General features: G+C 44.6%; 1 protein-coding gene across 1 annotated transcript in view; it reads left to right on the top strand.

The window, feature by feature from the left end:
• The window catches only part of LOC128640323 (C3a anaphylatoxin chemotactic receptor), a 39,826-nt gene extending 24,362 nt beyond the window's left edge, over positions 1–15,464 (top strand). Inside the window, exons 2-3 of the mRNA XM_053692813.1 lie at positions 8,264–8,437; positions 13,976–15,464. Coding sequence (XP_053548788.1) covers positions 14,015–15,238 — 1,224 coding nt within the window. The 5' untranslated portion in view covers positions 8,264–8,437; positions 13,976–14,014 and the 3' untranslated portion in view covers positions 15,239–15,464. The remainder of the gene's footprint in view (positions 1–8,263; positions 8,438–13,975) is intronic.
• The last annotated feature ends 2,998 nt before the right edge of the window (positions 15,465–18,462 follow it).

Here is an 18,462-nt window from a genome sequence, read left to right as displayed (position 1 = left end):
CAAATGTGAGTACAAATTTGGCTTGAATATTCATATGTTCATATTTGAATATGCTGATATACACATGAGGCATCCCTCTGTCTTATGCTTTCTTCATAGTTCTACATGGATACGTCTGTGAGGAGGAGAGCAGCCGTTGATACTTGTGTCCCCTTTAAATATTATAGACATTAAACAGTGTTGGACTCTGTGTTTGGGATTTTGTGCCTATTGTCAACTATTATCTATTTTTGTCATATATATATTTGTATGAATTGACATCCTTCTATATGCTATATCCTTTATATTGTGCGTCCCCTCACTACTCTGTTTGATTTACATTACTCTAATCTATACCACCATAAAAAAAGAGTTTACCACGAGTGTTACGATTCCCAAACAGGTATATGGAAGCCAGGAATAGCACTCTAGAAGTTATAGTCCCGGCACTGCACATGCCATGATGGTTATTTTAAGGTATGATGTACAGCTCTAATGAGTGGTGTGGTACAGAGTAAGTGTCACATTTTGCTGTGCTAGTTCTGAAACCATTCGACCTCGATGCCGCTGTCTTGCCCTGATCATAAACAGCAATTTACTCTTCTTATCTGCGTGGTACTGAAGGGCCTCCTGTCCACTGCGTGTTGTCTCCCCACCCGCTCCCCGTATTTCTCCTGTCTGGTCCTCCCTGCACTGCGCATCATAGCTCCCCGGCCCTGGCCCCTCAGCAACAGCTGATATATAGAGGCGGCAAGCAGACTGTAGCTCCTGGCCATGCAGAGCCGCAGGAGACTTACTGCTCCCGAGGGCCCTAGCTACAACCTTACTAGATGACGAGATGTAACGACCACCGGCCCGGAACAAGACACCATACTACATCTCCCATTAGCCACCATATAGTAACCTAACAATCTCAAGCAAAGTTAGTTTTAAATGACAACAATCCCCACCAACCACTGCAAACTAAAACCCAAAAATAGCACATGCAAAAATATTGACGCGAGGACTAGAATTCCCTGCGCAGCATTCAACATGAGTCTCAAATCAGCACTAATGCAAGAACATTGGTCGAACTACAGCTCCCGACAACCACCACATTGTGTTGCCACTGCCTCTGAAGCCCAGGGAATTGCTGGGACTGTCTGAGACATTTAAATGGCCGGGACTGGGTCCCAAATTCAGGAACTGTCCCGGCAAAACTGGGACAGTTAGCAACTATGGAATATATGAGTTTTATTTCTGAGAGTCTTTGTAGACTGTATCATGCGACTTTCTCTTACGGATCAATGCAGATCCAAGTTCCAACAGCTTGTTCATTCTTCTATATTTGCTCTATGTATGGAAGTTTTGGGTGAATGGTTTCACCATCAGATATTTTTTCTTTCGCTTTGCATGTTTTATACCAGCCTTATCACTTTGGCTTTTGATTCCATAGTGCAGAGATTACATTCTAGTTTCTTAGTAATCCTTTTAGACTCCACTGTACAGTTGTCTCTGTTCTAGTGGTCTATTCACCACTCCAGTCTTCTGGGGGAATTTTGTATTAGTCCCTTTTGAACTATAATTTCTACTGATGCCAGTTTCTTGAGTTAGAATTCAGTCTAGAATTTGAGGAGAGCGAGTTGGTTACCGCTGGAGCTGAGGTTACCAATATTTTTCTGTGATCTTTATGCCATCTTCCTGGGTCTCAGACTTGGCCTTTTCTCAAATGAGACACTTGTTTTTTTCAGCCAGACAATGTCACTACTGTGGTATATTTTGCTCTTTGAAGGGGAACCTCTAGTTTCCTTACCAATTAAGGAAGTCACTTGAATTTGACTTGAGTTGAGCACTGTAATCTTTCTGCATTTCACATCCCATGGGGCTGATTGCTCCAAGTTAACAATTTCTTAATTGGGGGAAAGGGTTTCTCCTTCAAGGGGTTTTCTACAAGTTGGTGGCGTTTTTGTCATTTAGACTTCTCTTTTTCAGATGCTTTGCTAGAGTCAGGAATATTTATTTACTGTTTCTAAATGCTACTGTAGATAGTATTTCAATTAGCTTCCTTTTATTCCTTCATCTGTTTTCACTTATAGTCATAGGGGCCGATTTATTAATGTCTGGTGGACATGATCTGCTGTAGCAGATCATGTCCGCCAGACATCGCTGAATGCTGACAGCATATGCTGTTGGCATTTAACATTGCACAAGCAGTTCTGGTGAACTGCTTGTGCAAAGCTGCCCCCTGCATACTCGCGGCCAATCGTCCGCTAGCAGGGGGTGTCAATCAACCCAATCGGACTGATTGCAGACCGCAGCCTCAGAGGTGGCGGACGAGTTAAGGAGCAGTGGTCTTATGACCGCTGCTTCTTAACTCCTGATTCCAGCAAGCCTGAAGGCTCACGCAGAATTAGCATCATAAGGGGCTTGATAAATCAACCCCTTGGTCTTTACCACTGACTCAGTATTCTTTTTTTCAGTTCTTTCAATTTAACTGCAATAGATTAAACTCTTGATTCTTAAACTAGGTTTTATTTTGTTTGGACAAGATAGTGGAGACCTTTATTAAGGCAATGCAGCCTGCAACAAGTTAGTTTTCCTTGTTCCTGGTGTGATAAACATGGCTTTTACCAGTATTTTTCAGGAATTTTCAGGAATTCTTCAATAAGATCTCTGACATTCAGATCTGCGGTCTAGATCTAGTCTCGGTAACTCTAATAGACATTTTCTCTTCCTGAGAACCTGAGTGGTTTTCAGAGTTTTACAGACTCTTTTATGAATGGTTTAAACATTTTGTTTATTTTGAAAGTGATTGCTTCTATTACAATCTTTCACCAGCAGTCTCTGGTTTGTTTGCTTTTTCTTGTGAGATTCCTTAAGGGATTAAAGGCTGACCACTCATTACCAGCTGAGAGGGAATAATAACATATACATAACTTAGCTCCTAAATAGGTATAACTATAATAATAAATAAAGACACAACAACTTCTTTATGGGAAATTTGAAACCGTCACAGGTTAAATTTTTTCATTAAATATTAATAAACATAACTATAGAAACCGTCAAGGCTAAGATGGCGGCAAGCAAGAGTTAACTAACCCAGCGCTACTGGAGGTCAGCGGCCCAAAACGGAAACTGCAGCAGATGGAGGGTTCCCTCTGCTCAACGGAGATGCTACTAAAGGGTTGCTGAGATCACGTGACCTACCCACGAGGGGAAGGAGGGGCATATCATGTGCACCTGAGGCTATCCGCCCCTCCCTTCTTTAGATTGGTCATCACCCCCCCCCCCGTTCACCCTCTCCACGCAACAGGGCCGCTACATCCCGCCACAAGATAGCATCTCAGATGATATACTTGTCGCCATCATAAACCACAACCTGACTTACAGGAAGGGAACAAAAGACCTATGAATATCCCTAACAAAAATATCTAAGGCTACATCCTGTAAATTAAACCTATCTCTCCTGTAATATGCTGATTTGTCAGCCGTTAAGGCATAATTTTTGACCACGAAGCCTCCCTGCTCTGTGACGGTTCTACTGATAGTGGAATTAATTTTCTTCCTTACCCTGTACGCTGCACTATGGGATGACATGTGCCTCCATTCTAGTCTTGGAATAACATTAGACCAGCCCAGAATAACATTGGGAATACGGGTCCTGATCCAGCTAATATAAGCCTGCATACTTTTTATAAGCTGCAGAACCGGGAGGGAACCTAAGTCATTGCCCCCTAAATGCAAAATGACAATATGAGGTTTACCCCAACGTACCAGGGCCTCGGATAAAAGGGAGGGGAGTCTAGGCCAACACATCCCCCTCTCCCCTAACCACCTAACTGGCGCTCTGGAAGAGGGGAACCCAAGGTTTTGGCCCTCAGGAAGGAATAAGGAATGAATTGACGCCCAATGCACGTACGAGTGCCCCACGATCCATATCCGCCTAGCGCCTGGGGGTACTCCTGAAAAAACAAACAACGTTAGTAACTGTAACAAGGTAACAAACAACATTAAACGATTGGGTGAACGTAGCCTTTATATTTGGTCGAGCGCCACCTGCCTAAGCGCTTGATTGAGTCAATTGAAGCGCCTGACAGGTCTGCATTTATAGCTGCGCCTATGTGGAAGGAGTGCGGAGCAATTTTTGAAGGATCAAGGCCGGCCAGAGGAGCCGTTTGAGCCAGAACCCTCCGGAACTGGGATAACGATGTACCATCCTCATATACGAGGAAAGAACCTGAAACCTTGGGGCGGATTCCTAAGAACTGATTAACTAATAGCACAGAATAACAGCTGCCCTCTGTCTTCTGAATGGTCATCCAAAGACCTTTACCTTGTTGATCTGTTTTAGACCGGGGGATAAAAAGCAATAATGACTCTAGGGATGCTTTGATATGCTGGAGCTGGACACCTCTGCTGGCATGCTGCTTAGAAGGGGACACTAGCTCACCTATACAAAGGGCTGCGGAATATGCCAGTATAAAAGCTGTGCAAAACAAAAGAATTTCATATGGAGAAAAGCATACGGATTCCAAAGCACTAACCAACTTCTGCAAGCGGTCATGAGTGATGGGCTCCCTAACATCCTTTTGCTTTGGTTGAGAACGACCCAAGCTCTTTACCACTTGGCGCACAAAGAAAGAGTTAGTAGGTATGGGCAGGGAAAGTGTGCGGTAGAAAAAACTTAAAGCTGCCAGGTGAGAATGAATAGCGCCCTGGCGGGCACCGTCATTCCACAAACTCACCAGCCAATCATACAAGGTGACTTGCGATGCCTCAGCCACTTCTGCCTTCCTGTCCTGACAAAACAAGTCCCATTCCTTCCAATGCCAAGTGGATGGGGATAGAGAGGCACGTACTATAGGGAGCAGGGTTATCCAGGGTTCAGAAGCTGCCAAAGGAAACCGGGACAGGGTAAGCCCACTCTAGCAGCATGGGGCGCAAGGCGCTTAAATGTTATCCAATCAAACTTTGATAGCGAGTCAGCAATTACATTATTCACGCCGGGGACATGCTGCGACTGAAACTGAATGTTAAGTTCTAGACAGCGTAACACCAAGTGCCGTAGCAAGCAAACCACTGTGGCCGAGGTGGCTGATAAGCCATTGACTGCATGCACGACACTTAGGTTATCCGTCCAGAAGACAACCGTTCTGTTTGCAAATTGCTTCCCCCAGAGCTCAACGGCCAAGACTATGGGAAAAATTTTGAGGAGCGTGAGATCGCGAGTTAACCCTCTATCCTTCCAATCTGTAGGCCAGGGGCCTGCACTCCATGCCCCCCGAAAATATGCCCCATAACCCCGAGACCCAGCCGCATCGGTAAAAAGGTGTAAAAGCTGGCTAGAGATAGGAGCAGAGTGCCAAAAGAGAGTGCCATTGAAGTTCTTTTGAAAAGACACCCATACTTTTAGGTCAGCTACCATGCCCCGCGAGAAGTAAATTTTTTCCGATGGGTTAACTCTTCCACAAAGTTTACTCTCCAACCTACGATTAAAAACCCTCCCCATAGGAATAACTCTGCAGGCAAAGTTAAGAAGGCCAAGGAGGGACTGCAATTGCTTTAATGTAATGTATTTAGAGGAGACAGTCGCTTGAACAGCCTCCAGCATACCCTGCACCTTATCTAAAGGAAGCCTGCATACCATGTTTATGGTACCGATTTCAATACCTAAAAACGTCAAATAGGTGCAAGGACCTTGCGATTTGCCATCCGCAAGGGGAACACTGAAGTGGAACATGAGCCTACGCATTCCATTCATCACACCCAGACAGTCGTTCGACCCCTCCTGACCCACTATCAAGAAATCGTCTAGGTAGTGTGCTACGAGATCCCTCTTCTCAAATAGTGCACAAGAAATTTCACAACCCATAGGAAGGCAGCGATCCACGTAGAAACCACCATCAAATTTACATCCCATAAGTGGAAAGGCTGAAGGGTGTAGGGGCAACAAGCGAAAAGCAGACTCAATATCCAATTTTGCCAACAGAGCACCTCTCCCGACTCCCTTAACTAGCTCCAGCGTGCTATCAAAAGATTGATAGCGCACAAAGCTAAGCTCAGGATCAATGGCATCATTCACTGAACTTCCTTTGGGATAGGGGAGGTGCTGTATTAGGCAAAATTTTCCTGGTTCCTTCTTAGGGACTAGTCCTAAAGGTGACACAATAAAGTTGGCAAACAGAGGATGGGGGAAGGGGCCAATCATATGCCCCAGGTTCAATTATTTTACTAACTTGTCTTATACTATCTGAGGGTATTGGTACACCGAACGCAGGTTATAGTAGTTATCTGAACCCCTGATTCTTGAAGATACAGGGATCTGAAAACCACGTGAAAAAACGTCCAAGAGCAAATCAGCAGCCTGACGGTCAGGGTAAAGACGCAGCCAAGGTTCAAGGGCGTGCACCCTCACTGGAGAGGAAGCCTTTCTGGACAGTAGTGTTTCTGAGTTGGGGCCTATTATTCGCACTCTCTTTTTCCCTGCAACCACACCCTGGGTGGGGGCCACTGCAGAACTTACCAGTATGTCTGAAACTACAGGTACCTCCCTTATCACACCTGTTTTCTTGGAATGCCCAGCATGAGGCGTTTCTACGCTTACCTTTTTGGGGTTAACTGATCGACTACAGGATTTAGTGAGGATGGGGCAGGGGCGGACTGTCTAAAGGCTCCATTTTTTTTTACCATGCTATACATACGTTTTTGTCCCTTCCCCTTTAAACCCAAAGAAGTGTCACTATCCAAATCAGATTCGGACAGTGAGGAATCAGCAGAGTCAGTTCTAACATGTGTAAAAATGTGTGACTCACCAGCAGCCATCAAAGGTGGTTCCTGCCTCGCTAACGCCAAAGCCGCTCGAACTGGAGAAGCGTCTGGGACCTGGGGAGTAGGCCGCGCAGGAGAAGGCATCTGGACTGAGGTATTAGATGCTGCAGACAGTTCAGGTGCTGTGGCCATAACTGGAAAGGATTCTTCCGGCTGAATCACACCCTGCAAAAAAGAAAACAATTCAGGAGCACTGCGGACATGGGAAATGGGAGGATTTGCATTTGCTGGTATATTCTGACTAGCAACATGCCCTACCTGTGATTCAGTAGATGAATGAGCAGCACTATATTGACCTAACTGAGATGCGTTCCAACCTGGCTGGTGTTAGTATCCTGCAGCGTATGCATGCTGCTTATATTTTGCCTATTTATGATATTTCCTAAAGAAGCATTCACACTGCCCTGTACCGGAACCGCATTATTGACATTATCATTTGTGCCAGAATTAGTATGTGCGTGCGCCAAAGGAAAAACATTCATACTTGCAGTATCACCAGCCACACTCAATTCACTTCCACTCACATTACTACCGTGTTAGGGTTTATAGAATCAGACACTGAAGAGTTTCTCTTATTGCTACTGTCAGCTCTTTTATTGTTAATTCTGGCAGTTGCAACAGAATGAGCCCCACTTTGTGATCGGATAAGCACCCCTTGCTTGGGTCCCACCCCTATTACGAGTATTCACATGTGGCTTCCATGAAACCCTTTTGCGGCCCAATTGACCCTTCTGGATAGTTCCGCCCCCTGCTGGCCCGCATCTACCATTTATGCGTGATGATTGTGCCCGCTGCTGGATTGTGCCCAAAGCCTGCTGACTGTCCGGCCCTAACTGCGCCAATCCTACCACTGCCGGTGTCCTCTCTTGGTGCTCACCTCTTACAAGCTCCTGAGGACCCGACCGCGTGGTTCCGATGCTTACCCGCGAATGGTGATTTGTGATGTCACCAGAAGGAGCGGGACTTCCGGAGACGACTTCCGGTACTGGGATTTGGCCAACCAGAATGGAGGAAGACAGAAGAGAAGAAGATGGAGCCATAGCAGCCGCAATGGACGCCAGAAAAGAAGAAACAGCAGATGCGGCAGTCGGAGGGATGGCAGCAAACAAGGATGCAACAGAAGATGCAGGTAAGAGGTTAGAAGGTGGAGGAAGGGTAACTAAACCAACGATTTGGTCCCCATGTGGCCCTGAAGGCCCTGGATTTCCTGAACCATTAATGACTGGACTGGCCATAGATCCTGTAGTAGCAGGAATTAACAGGTTAACTGGGGACTCAGGGACAATGCCAGGTAAGATGGTATTAATAGGAACAGACACACTGCTCGTGTCAGTGGCAGGAGGTGGCTGAGTTAGGCCAAGAGGTGCGTGGGGATTAGCAGTAGTTGTCTTGCTATACTGTGTAGGTGCAATAGTATCCTCACTATCATCATCTATTTCCAGGTTACTTATCTGCTTATCTTGCTTTTTCCTTGCAGGTGATGCAAACTGCAGCTCCTGGAACCGTACTGGAGGCAAGACAGATCTTCTGGAACGATGCATGATGTTGGATTGAACAAGGCCTAGGATTTCCAAAGCAAAGAAAAAAGGGGTCTCTGCTTCAGGACCCAAGGAGAAAGAGGGACAGGAAGCTACGTGCAGCTCTTTTTAAGGTAAGGCCAGGGACTCAATGTTGCACTAGCTTCTCCACCCAGCCCCCTACTCCTATCTCACTCATTCTAGCCTTAACCCTTAGGTTGCCATGCTGTTTCTTTCGCTGTCTTATCCTATTTTCTTTTAAGATCTTTTTTCTTTAAATTTAAGTTTATGGTTCTTTTTCATTTGTCCATGTATGAGTCACAAGTCTGCAGTCGTTACTTTAGCTTCCAGGTTAAAGCAGTCATTAAAGGCACAGCCAACACAATTTTTTTTATTGTTTAAAAAGATAGATAACGCCTTTACTGCCCATTCCCCAGCTTTGCACAACCAACATTGTTATATTAATGTACTTTATAACCTTTAAGCCTCTAAATTTCTGCCTGTTCCTAAGTCACTAAAGACAGCCCCTTGATTACAAGTTTTTTTTTAGCTTTTCACAACAGGGGAGTACTAGTTCATGTGAGCCATATAGCTAACATTGAGCTCTCGCACTAATTGGCTTAAATGATAATAAATAAAAAGACGTGATCAGGGGGCTGTCAGAAGATGCTTAGATGTAAGGTAATCACAAAGATAAAAAGTGAATTAATATAACCATGTTTTCTGTGGGTAATAAAGGGATTAGCTATATTTTTAAACAATAACACATTGTTGAGTTTACTGTCACTTTAAATTCCTTACAGATTTCTTACAGTCTCATTTACTAGATTCGTTTCTACGTTGTGTTTTTCTGTTGTGTTGATGGAAGCAACTTGCTGGTACTCTCTTTTCTTTTGGGATAGCTTTTGACAGAAAAGTCCTACAGTCTTAGTGGTTGGTAATTAGCATTAAAGGGACACTGAACCCATTTTTTTTCTTTCGTGATTCAGATAGAGCATGCAGTTTTAAGCAACTTTCTAATTTACTCCGATTATCAATTTTTCTTCGTTTTCTTGCTATCTTTATTTGAAAAAGAAGGCATCTAAGCTTTTTTTTGGTTCAGACCATGGAAAGCACTTGTTTATTGGTGGGTGAATTTATCCACCAATCTGCAAGAACAACCCAGGTTGTTCACCAAAAATGGGCCGGCATCTAAACTTATATTCTTGCATTTCAAATAAAGATACCAAGAGAATGAAAAGAATAATAGGAGTAAATTAGAAAGTTGCTTAAAATTGCTGCTCTATCTGAATCACGAAAGAAATAATTTGGGTTCAGAGTCCCTTTAACTTGTTCCCACCCATTTACTCATGGGGGTCGATTTATCAAGGGCTGAATGGCTCCCAGGAAACAGCATTTACGAAGCAGCGGTCTAAAAAGAGCTGTTATTTTTTTCGTAGAGTTAGGTTTTTTAATCTTGTAATTTCGTTTTTTTTTATTCTTATTTTATTTTATTAAAATAGTTATGTTAGGTTTATTTAATCTTTTTTTATTTTATTTCACAGGTAAGTTTTTTTTAATTTTAGGATAGTAATATTGTAATTTTAATTTAAAGTATAGGGGATAGTTAGTTTTAGGGGCTAATAGTTTAATTTAGTGATTTGCGATGTGGGGGGGGGGGGCGGCCGTTTTGGTATTAATAGGTTAATTTTAGTCTTTGCAATGTGGGGGCCGGCGGTTTAGGGGTAAATACTTTATGTTAGTGTTGGCAATGTTGGGGGCCGGTGGTTTATGGGTTAATAGGTGTAACATAGTAATTGGGATGTGGGGGGCCAGCGGTTTAAGGGTTAATAGGTTTATTTAGTGTTGGAGATGTGGGGGGTCAGTGGTTTAGGGGTTAATAGGTTTATTTAGTGTCGGCAATGTGGGTGGGTGGGTAGGCAGCGGATTAGGGGTTAATAGGTGTAATATAGTATTTACGATGCGGGGCTTGGCGGTTTAGGGGTTAATAGGTAGTTTATGGGTTAGTGTACTTTGTAACTGTGACGAGACCAATCTCACCACTGTGCATTGGAGGAGCCTGGTTGCCCGCCTGCTGCCTTTAGACTATGGCCCCATGTTAAAATGCTTACTTTTCCCCTGCAAAGACACGAAAGCTGGGTCATTCAGTACTTGCCCTATTTGAACAGTGATACCCCAGATAGCTATGCCATGTAGCCCATTTGTATAACGAAAGACTTTGGCTCCATGGCAATTGAACTGTATTTCTCTGTCTGTGATAATTACATCAATCATTGTGTAAGGTAATTGTATCAACCATTGTGTAAGGTAACTGCATCAACCATTGTGTAAGGTAACTGCATCAACCATTGTGTAAGGTAATTGTATCAACCATTGTGTAAGGTAACTGCATCAACCATTGTGTAAGGTAATTGCACCACCCATTGTGTAAGGTAATTGTATCACAGGCAGAGGGGAGGATTTTGTGTGGGAGTGTCTGAGAGTATTGTATGTGTTTATTGGTTGTTTTACAAAACCCTGTCGGTGGTACTAATGTGTAAAAATGTGTATTTAAGAACAATAAACCCACAGCTCTGGCTGTTCACTGTTTTACCCTCAAGACGGAGCTTGGTCTCGTGTTTGGGGGGAAGTGCTACTTTGAATTATTCTTTTGCCTGTTCCAGGAGAGAAGGATTTCGTGTATTTTCCCCGTTCGGTGTATTAACTGGGTTCGTGTGTTGCTATTCCCGTATTAAGGGCATCTTTCATCTGGTATTAACCCTCGATATCAGGGTTATACCGTAACAACTGGTGGCAAGCGACGGGATTGTCCTCATCGCCCAGAAGAGCAACTACACATCCGGGGATTTAAAAGTTGGGGGCAACGCATGTCCCAGTACAGCGACCCTAAAAGCAACAGAATGGAACCAGCAGTGTTATATGAGGAGGAGGACCTGGATGGCCGGGATGCATTAAGGAAAGGCATCTGGTACCAGGCCCTGGATAATGTACAATACCAGCGGGGTGAGAGTCTCCCCAGTCAAGAGCAGCGGTTGCAGAAGCAAGTGGCCCTGTGGATGCCCTTCCTGGGAGAGCAGCCCCTGGAGGAATGGGTGAAGGAACTAGAGCACCGGGTATGGCAGGAGCTATGACTGGAGGATGCCTACCAGGCGCTCTGGTGGTATATGGCACAGTATATACCCTAGACAGCCGAGCATGACAAACCAGAGGGAGAGGAGTTTGATGGTCCTGGCTTGTTATGGGAGTCCTTTGCAGAGCCTGACTTCGGGAGCCCTGTGCAGACCAGACTTCAGGACATTTTCTATGAGAGGGAGGCTAGGCATGACTGGGCTGACCCCCATGAGGTAGAGCCAGACCTGGCTCACTTAGCAGCCCTGGAGTGGGAACTGGAGCAGGACTACCGAGATCTCTTCCACTCCATTGGGAAGGCTCAGCAGGACAGCAAGGTGAAAGACCCAGATCCAGATCCATTCAGCTGGGAAGATATTGTGGAGTCTTACTGGGAAGGACCCCAGGTGGCTGGTAGAGATGGGACCGAGGTCTCTCCACCAGTCCTGCAGGGAATTGGGAGCTCAGACTCCATTCCCCAGCGGCAGGCTGAGTTACAGGGGGCAGAGACAGTTGGTCCTGTCCCCCAGCAGCAGAGGAATATGCAGGGAATTGGGAGCCCAGTCTCCATTCCCCAGCGGCAGGCTGAGTTACAGGGGGCAGAGACAGTTTGTTCTGCCCCCATCAGCAGAGTGAGATGCAGTGAATTGGGAGCCCAGTCTCCATTCCCCAGTAGCTGGAAGTATGGTTGGGAGAGGAGCTTGTTACCCCCTCTCCCCAGCTGCAGCTTAACGCACCAGGGGGAGACAGTAAGCCCCACAACTGTGCAGATGGGACCGTGATCTCTGCACTTACAGCACAGGGGGTAGGGACAGTCGGTCCTGTCCCCCAGCAACAGGGCTGTTTAGCCAAAGGGGAGACAGTCAATCTCCCCCACAGCAGCATGGTGCTTTGTCCAAAGGGGAGATGATCGGTCTCCCCCTCCAGCAGCACAGCTATGTATCCAAAGGGAAGACAGTCAGTCTCCCCCTCCAGCAACCAGGCTCCCACCAGGCTACTTCCATGGTAGTGCTGGCACCAGGGCAGAGTACAGCTGGTCTCTGCCCACCTCGCAACCCACCAATTCAGCGTACCAGTCCCCCACACAGCCGTAGTGAGGCACCTGGACATGGACAAGTTTCTCCTCTACCCAGGTGTAGTGACTATTTATTGTGGGTGGGCTGTACTGCTGATTGTTTTGTGGGTGGGTTGCTGGACTAACCAGGGCACTGACCAGCAGGAGGTCAGATACCCTGTTAGTCTGTTTGGAAAAGGGGAGAGATGTGACGAGACCAATCTCGCCACTGTGCATTGGAGGAGCCTGGTTGCATGCCTGCTGCCTTTAGACTATGGCCCCATGTTGAAATGCTTACTTTTCCCCTGCAAAGACACGAAAGCCGGGTCATTCAGTACTTGCCCTATTTGAACAGTGATACCCCAGATAGCTATCCCATGTAGCCCATTTGTATAATGAAAGACTTTGGCTCCATAGCAATTGAACTGTATTTCTCTGTCTGTGATAATTACATTAACCATTGTATAAGGTTACTGTATCAACCATTGTGTAAGGTAACTGCATCAACCACTGTGTAAGGTAATTGTATCAACCATTGTGTAAGGTAACTGCATCAACCACTGTGTAAGCTAATTGCACCACCCATTGTGTAAGGTAATTGTATCACAGGCAGAGGGGAGGATTTTGTGTGGGAGTGTCTGAGAGTATTGTATGTGTTTATTGGTTGTTTTACAAAACCCTGTGGGTGGTACTAATGTGTAAAAATGTGTATTTAAGAACACTAAACCCACAGCTCTGGCTGTTCACTGTTTTACCCCCAAGACGGAGCTTGGTCTCGTGTTTGGGGGGAAGTGCTACTTTGAATTATTCTTTTGCCTGTTCCAGGAGAGAAGGATTTTGTGTATTTTCCCCGTTCCGTGTATTAACTGGGTTCGTGTGTTGCTATTCCTGTATTAAGGGCATCTTTCATCTGGTATTAACCCTCGATATCAGGGTTATACCGTAACAGTAACATTTTAGTTATGAGTTTTGTAAAACATTTTTGTTTCGCAAAATCCATAACTACTGCTCTCAGATTGTGGAATGCATTGCAACGCTATAGACTATAAAGCAAGCATTTTAGCCGGACTGTACAACCTGTAATACGGGCGCTATGAAAATCCCGCACTCAAAAGCCATTTTTTGAGGGCGGAATGGAGAGTTGCATAGGTTAAAACGCTTGCGGTATAGCTGTACCGCAGCAACTTATAATACGGGAGACCTGCATATTCCACACACAAAGGTGAATGTTTCAGCCGTATAGCCGTACCGCACCAAACCGCAAAACTTGTAATCTAGGCCTTTATCATGTAAGCATCAATTTTGTTTTTGCGTCAGAAGTATGTAAACCAAATGAATATACTGTACATGTTGTCTGTGAGTGTCAGTAATGTCAGATTGCAAATCACAGCATTACCCTGTCTAAATGTTACATAGCAGCACTGCATTCACTTACACAGGAAATATAAAACATGCTGGACTATGATTGCTTTGCATTGATCATCTGTTTTGTTTTGTTTCCTTTTTTCAGGACAACAAAGTGATAGTTGGAAAACCTTATTTGGCCACAATGCTATCAGCCTTGAACGTCAGTGACATTGGTCAAGATTCAACATTAGTGGGTCACTATGGTCCAGAACAAATAGTCACCATGATCATATTAGCTGTTACATTTATTTTCGGTGTGCCAGGAAACAGCTTGGTGATATGGGTTACAAGCGTGAAAATGAGAAGGACGGTGAACACGGTCTGGTTTTGGAACCTTGCTGTAGCTGACCTGATTTGCTGCCTGTCTCTTCCTTTCTCCATTTCTGTTGAGGTCCTTCATGACGTATGGCCATATGGCTCCATCCTCTGCAAGCTGCTACCATCCATTGTTATCCTCAACATGTTCGCTAGCGTTTTCACCCTTGTAACCATCAGTGTGGACCGATGTCTTCTTGTGGTTAAGCCGGTTTGGTCACAGAATAATCGCACTGTACAAAAAGCTTGGCTTGCATGTGTTTGTATCTGGCTACTCTCCTTTCTGATGTGTCTTCCTGTATTCCTCTATAGGGAAACATTATTAATAGATGAAACTACTCATTGTGTCTACAACTATGATGGGGAAATTAATTTGAATTATAGCTACAATATCCGGGGCGATTTTTTCATCAACAAAAATGCCACTTCATGGGAAATGACTGATATCAAGCTGAACATGGTCAATCCCGTTCCTGGAGGAGTTTACCAAAATGAGGAGTATTTTGACGTGTCTGGGGCTTATCCTATTGACAACTTTGATACAAGAGAAGGAACGTTCGAAACATATATATATAACGATATAAATCGCATTGAGGCTTCCACTTCAACTAATGCCATCATTACTGTAACAGTAACCCGTGCTATTTTAGGGTTCTTTTTACCATTTTTGATCATCACTGCCTGCTACCTCTGCCTAGGCTGGAAGCTGCAGAACTCCAGATTTGGCAAAGTGGGCAGCAAAACACGGAAAGTAGCAACGGGTATAGTTATTGCATTTTGTGTGTCCTGGGCCCCCTACCACATTGTCGGCATTGGTATGCTTTTTCTAGAAAGCCCAACCTTAAGGGCACTTGACCACTTATCACAGGGACTGGCATATGCCAACTGCTGTGTCAATCCCATCCTGTATGTCTTCATGGGAAAAGATTTCAAGAATAAGTTGCAGAAATCTTTTCATGTGCTGATGGAAAGTGTATTTAGTGAGGAGGTAACACGGACTACTGGACATGACAAAAGTGAGAAAAGCAGCAAAAACAGCACAACTGTGTGATTACATGACAAAAACGCCCGTAGGTAAAGTACATGAGAGCAAGTAACCAACAAGGTTGTGTGAGAATTACAGAAACCGCGGGGAGTTAACTTCGCCCAAAGCCCAGAAGCAGGACTCACAGTATTTAGATGTATTAATTTCCTGAGGTTACACAGCAAGATTGTGGTTAGGAATAAGCATGAGTGATGTGTGGGAAATTCATTAAAGTGAATTACTTTCATTTGTACATTCCATGAAAGTTCTTGTTACAATTTCAGAAAATATCTTCCTCTTCTACAAGGAGATATGTCTATGGTCACATGTCCTTCAAGTAGCAGATAACATAATAGTTAACACCAGCTTTCTGTGGTCATATGTCCCTCAAGTAGCAGATGAAATAATGTAAGCCTATGCCAGTTGTCTATGGTCACATGTCCCTCAAGTAGCAGATAACATTATGTAAGCCAACGTCAACTGTCTATTGTCACATGTCCCTCAAGTAGCAGATAACATAATGTAAGCCAATGCCTGTCTGTGGTCACATGTCCCTCAAGTAGCAGATAACATAATGTAAGCCAATGTCAGCTGTCTGTGGTCACATGTCCCTCAAGTAGCAGATAACATAATGTAGGCCAACGCCAGCTGTCTATGGTCACTTGTCTCTCAAGTAGCAGATAACATAATGTAAGCTAAGGCCAGCTGTCTATGGTCACATGTCCCTCAAGTAGCAGGATAACATAATGTAAGCCAATGTCAGCTGTCTGTGGTCACATGTCCCTCAAGTAGCAGATAACATAATGTAAGCCAATGTCAGCTGTCTGTGGTCACATGTCCTTCAAGTAGCAGATAACATAATGTAGGCCAACGCCAGCTGTCTATGGTCACATGTCTATCAAGTAGCAGATAAAATAATGTAAGCTAAGGCCAGCTGTCTATGGTCACATGTCCCTCAAGTAGCAGGATAACATAATGTAAGCCAATGTCAGCTGTCTGTGGTCACATGTCCCTCAAGTAGCAGATAACATAACGTAAGCCAATGTCAGCTGTCTGTGGTCACATGTCCCTCAAGTAGCAGATAACATAATAAGCCAACACCAGCTGTCTGTGGTTACATGTCCCTAAAGTAGCAGATAACATAATGTAAGCCTACGCCAGCTGTCTGTAGTCACATGTCCCTCCAGTAGCAGATAACATAATGTAAGCCAACGTCAGCTGTCTGTGGTCACATGTCCCTCAAGTAGCTGATAACATAATGTAAGCCAACGTCAGCTGTCTGTGGTCACATGTCCCTCCAGTAGCAGATAACATAATGTAATCTTACACCAGCAGTCTATGGTCACATGTCCCTCAAGTAGCAGATAACATAATGTAAGCCAATGTCAGCTGTCTGTGGTAACATGTCCCTCAAGTAGCAGATAACATAATGTAAGCCAACGTCAGCTGTCTGTGGTCACATGTCCCTCAAGTAGCAGATAACATAATGTAAGCCAATGTCAACTGTCTGTGGTCACATGTCCCTCAAGTAGCAGATAGCATAATGTAAGCCAACGTCAGCTGTCTGTGGTCACATGTCCCTCCAGTAGCAGATAACATAATAATCATAACTAGCAGTCCATGGTCACATGTCCCTTAAATAGCAGATAACATAATATAGGCCAACGCCAGCTGTCTATGGTGACATGTCTTTCAAGTAGCAGATAACATAATGTAAGCTAAGGCCAGCTGTCTATGATCACATGTCCCTCAAGTAGCAGGATAACATAATGTAAACCAATGCCAGCTGTCTATGATCACATGTCCCTCAAGTAGCTGGATAACATAATGTAAACCAATGCCAGCTGTCTGTGGTCACATGTCCCTCAAGTAGCAGATAACATAATGTAAGCCAATGTCAGCTGTCTGGGGTCACATGTCCCTCAAGTAGCAGATAACATAATGTAACCCAACGCCAGCTGTCTGTGGTCACATGTTCCTCAAGTAGCAGATAACATAATGTAAGCCAACACCAGCTGTCTGTGGTGACATGTTCCTCAAGTAGCAGATAACATAATGTAAGCCAACACCAGCTGTCTGTGGTCACATGTCCCTCCAGTAGCAGATAACATAATGTAAGCCAACGTCAGCTGTCTGTTGTCACATGTCCCTCCAGTAGCAGATAACATAATGTAAGCCAATGTCAGCTGTCTATGGTCACATGTCCCTGAAGAACCAGATAACATAATGTAAGCCAACGTCAGCTGTCTGTGGTCACATGTCCCTCAAGTAGCAGATAACATAATTTAAGCCTACGCCAGCTGTCTGTGGTCACATGTCCCTCAAGTAGCAGATAACATAATTTAAGCCTACGCTAGCTCTCTGTGGTCACATGTCCCTCAAGTAGCAGATAACATAATGTAAGCCAATGCCAGCTGTCTGTGGTCACATGTCCCTCAAGTAGCAGATAACATAATGTAATCCAACGCCAGCTGTCTGTCGTCACATGTCACTCAAGTAGCATAAAACATAATGTAAGCCAACATCAGCTGTCTGTGGTCACATGTCCCTCAAGTAGCAGAAAACATAATGTAAGCCAACATCAGATGTCTGTGGTCACATGTCCCACAAGTAGCAGATAACATAATGTAAGCCAACGTCAGCTGTCTGTGGTCACATGTCCCACAAGTAGCAGATAACATAATGTAAGCCAACGCCAGCTGTCTGTGGTCACATGTCCCACAAGTAGCAGATAACATAATGTAAGCCAATGCCAGCTGTCTATGATCACATGTCCCACAAGTAGCAGATAACATAATGTAAGCCAACTTCAGCTGTCTGTGGTCACATGTCCCTCAAGCAGCAGATAACATAATGTAAGCCACCGCCAGCTGTCTTTAGTCACATGTCCCTCAAGTAGCAGATAACATAATGTAAGCCAACACCAGCTGTCTGTGGTCACATGTCCCTCAAGCAGCAGATAACATAATGTAAGCCAACGCCAGCTGTCTATGCTCATATGTCCCTCAAGCAGCAGATAACATAATGTAAGCAAACGCCAGCTGTCTATGGTCACATGTCCCTCAAGTAGCAGATAACATAATGTAAGCCAACACCAGCTGTCTATGGTCACGTGTTCCTCAAGTAGCAGATAACATAATGTAAGCCAAGGCCAGCTGTCTGTGGTCACATGTATCTTAAGAAGCAGATAACATAATGTAAGCCAACGCCAGCTGTCTATGGCCACATGTCCCTCAAGTAGCAGATAACAT

The sequence above is a fragment of the Bombina bombina genome, chromosome 9, assembly GCF_027579735.1.
Source record: "Bombina bombina isolate aBomBom1 chromosome 9, aBomBom1.pri, whole genome shotgun sequence".
Classification (NCBI taxonomy): domain Eukaryota; kingdom Metazoa; phylum Chordata; class Amphibia; order Anura; family Bombinatoridae; genus Bombina; species Bombina bombina.
The sequence above is the reverse complement of the archived record's forward strand: the minus strand, read 5'-3'. Positions and strand labels throughout refer to the sequence as shown.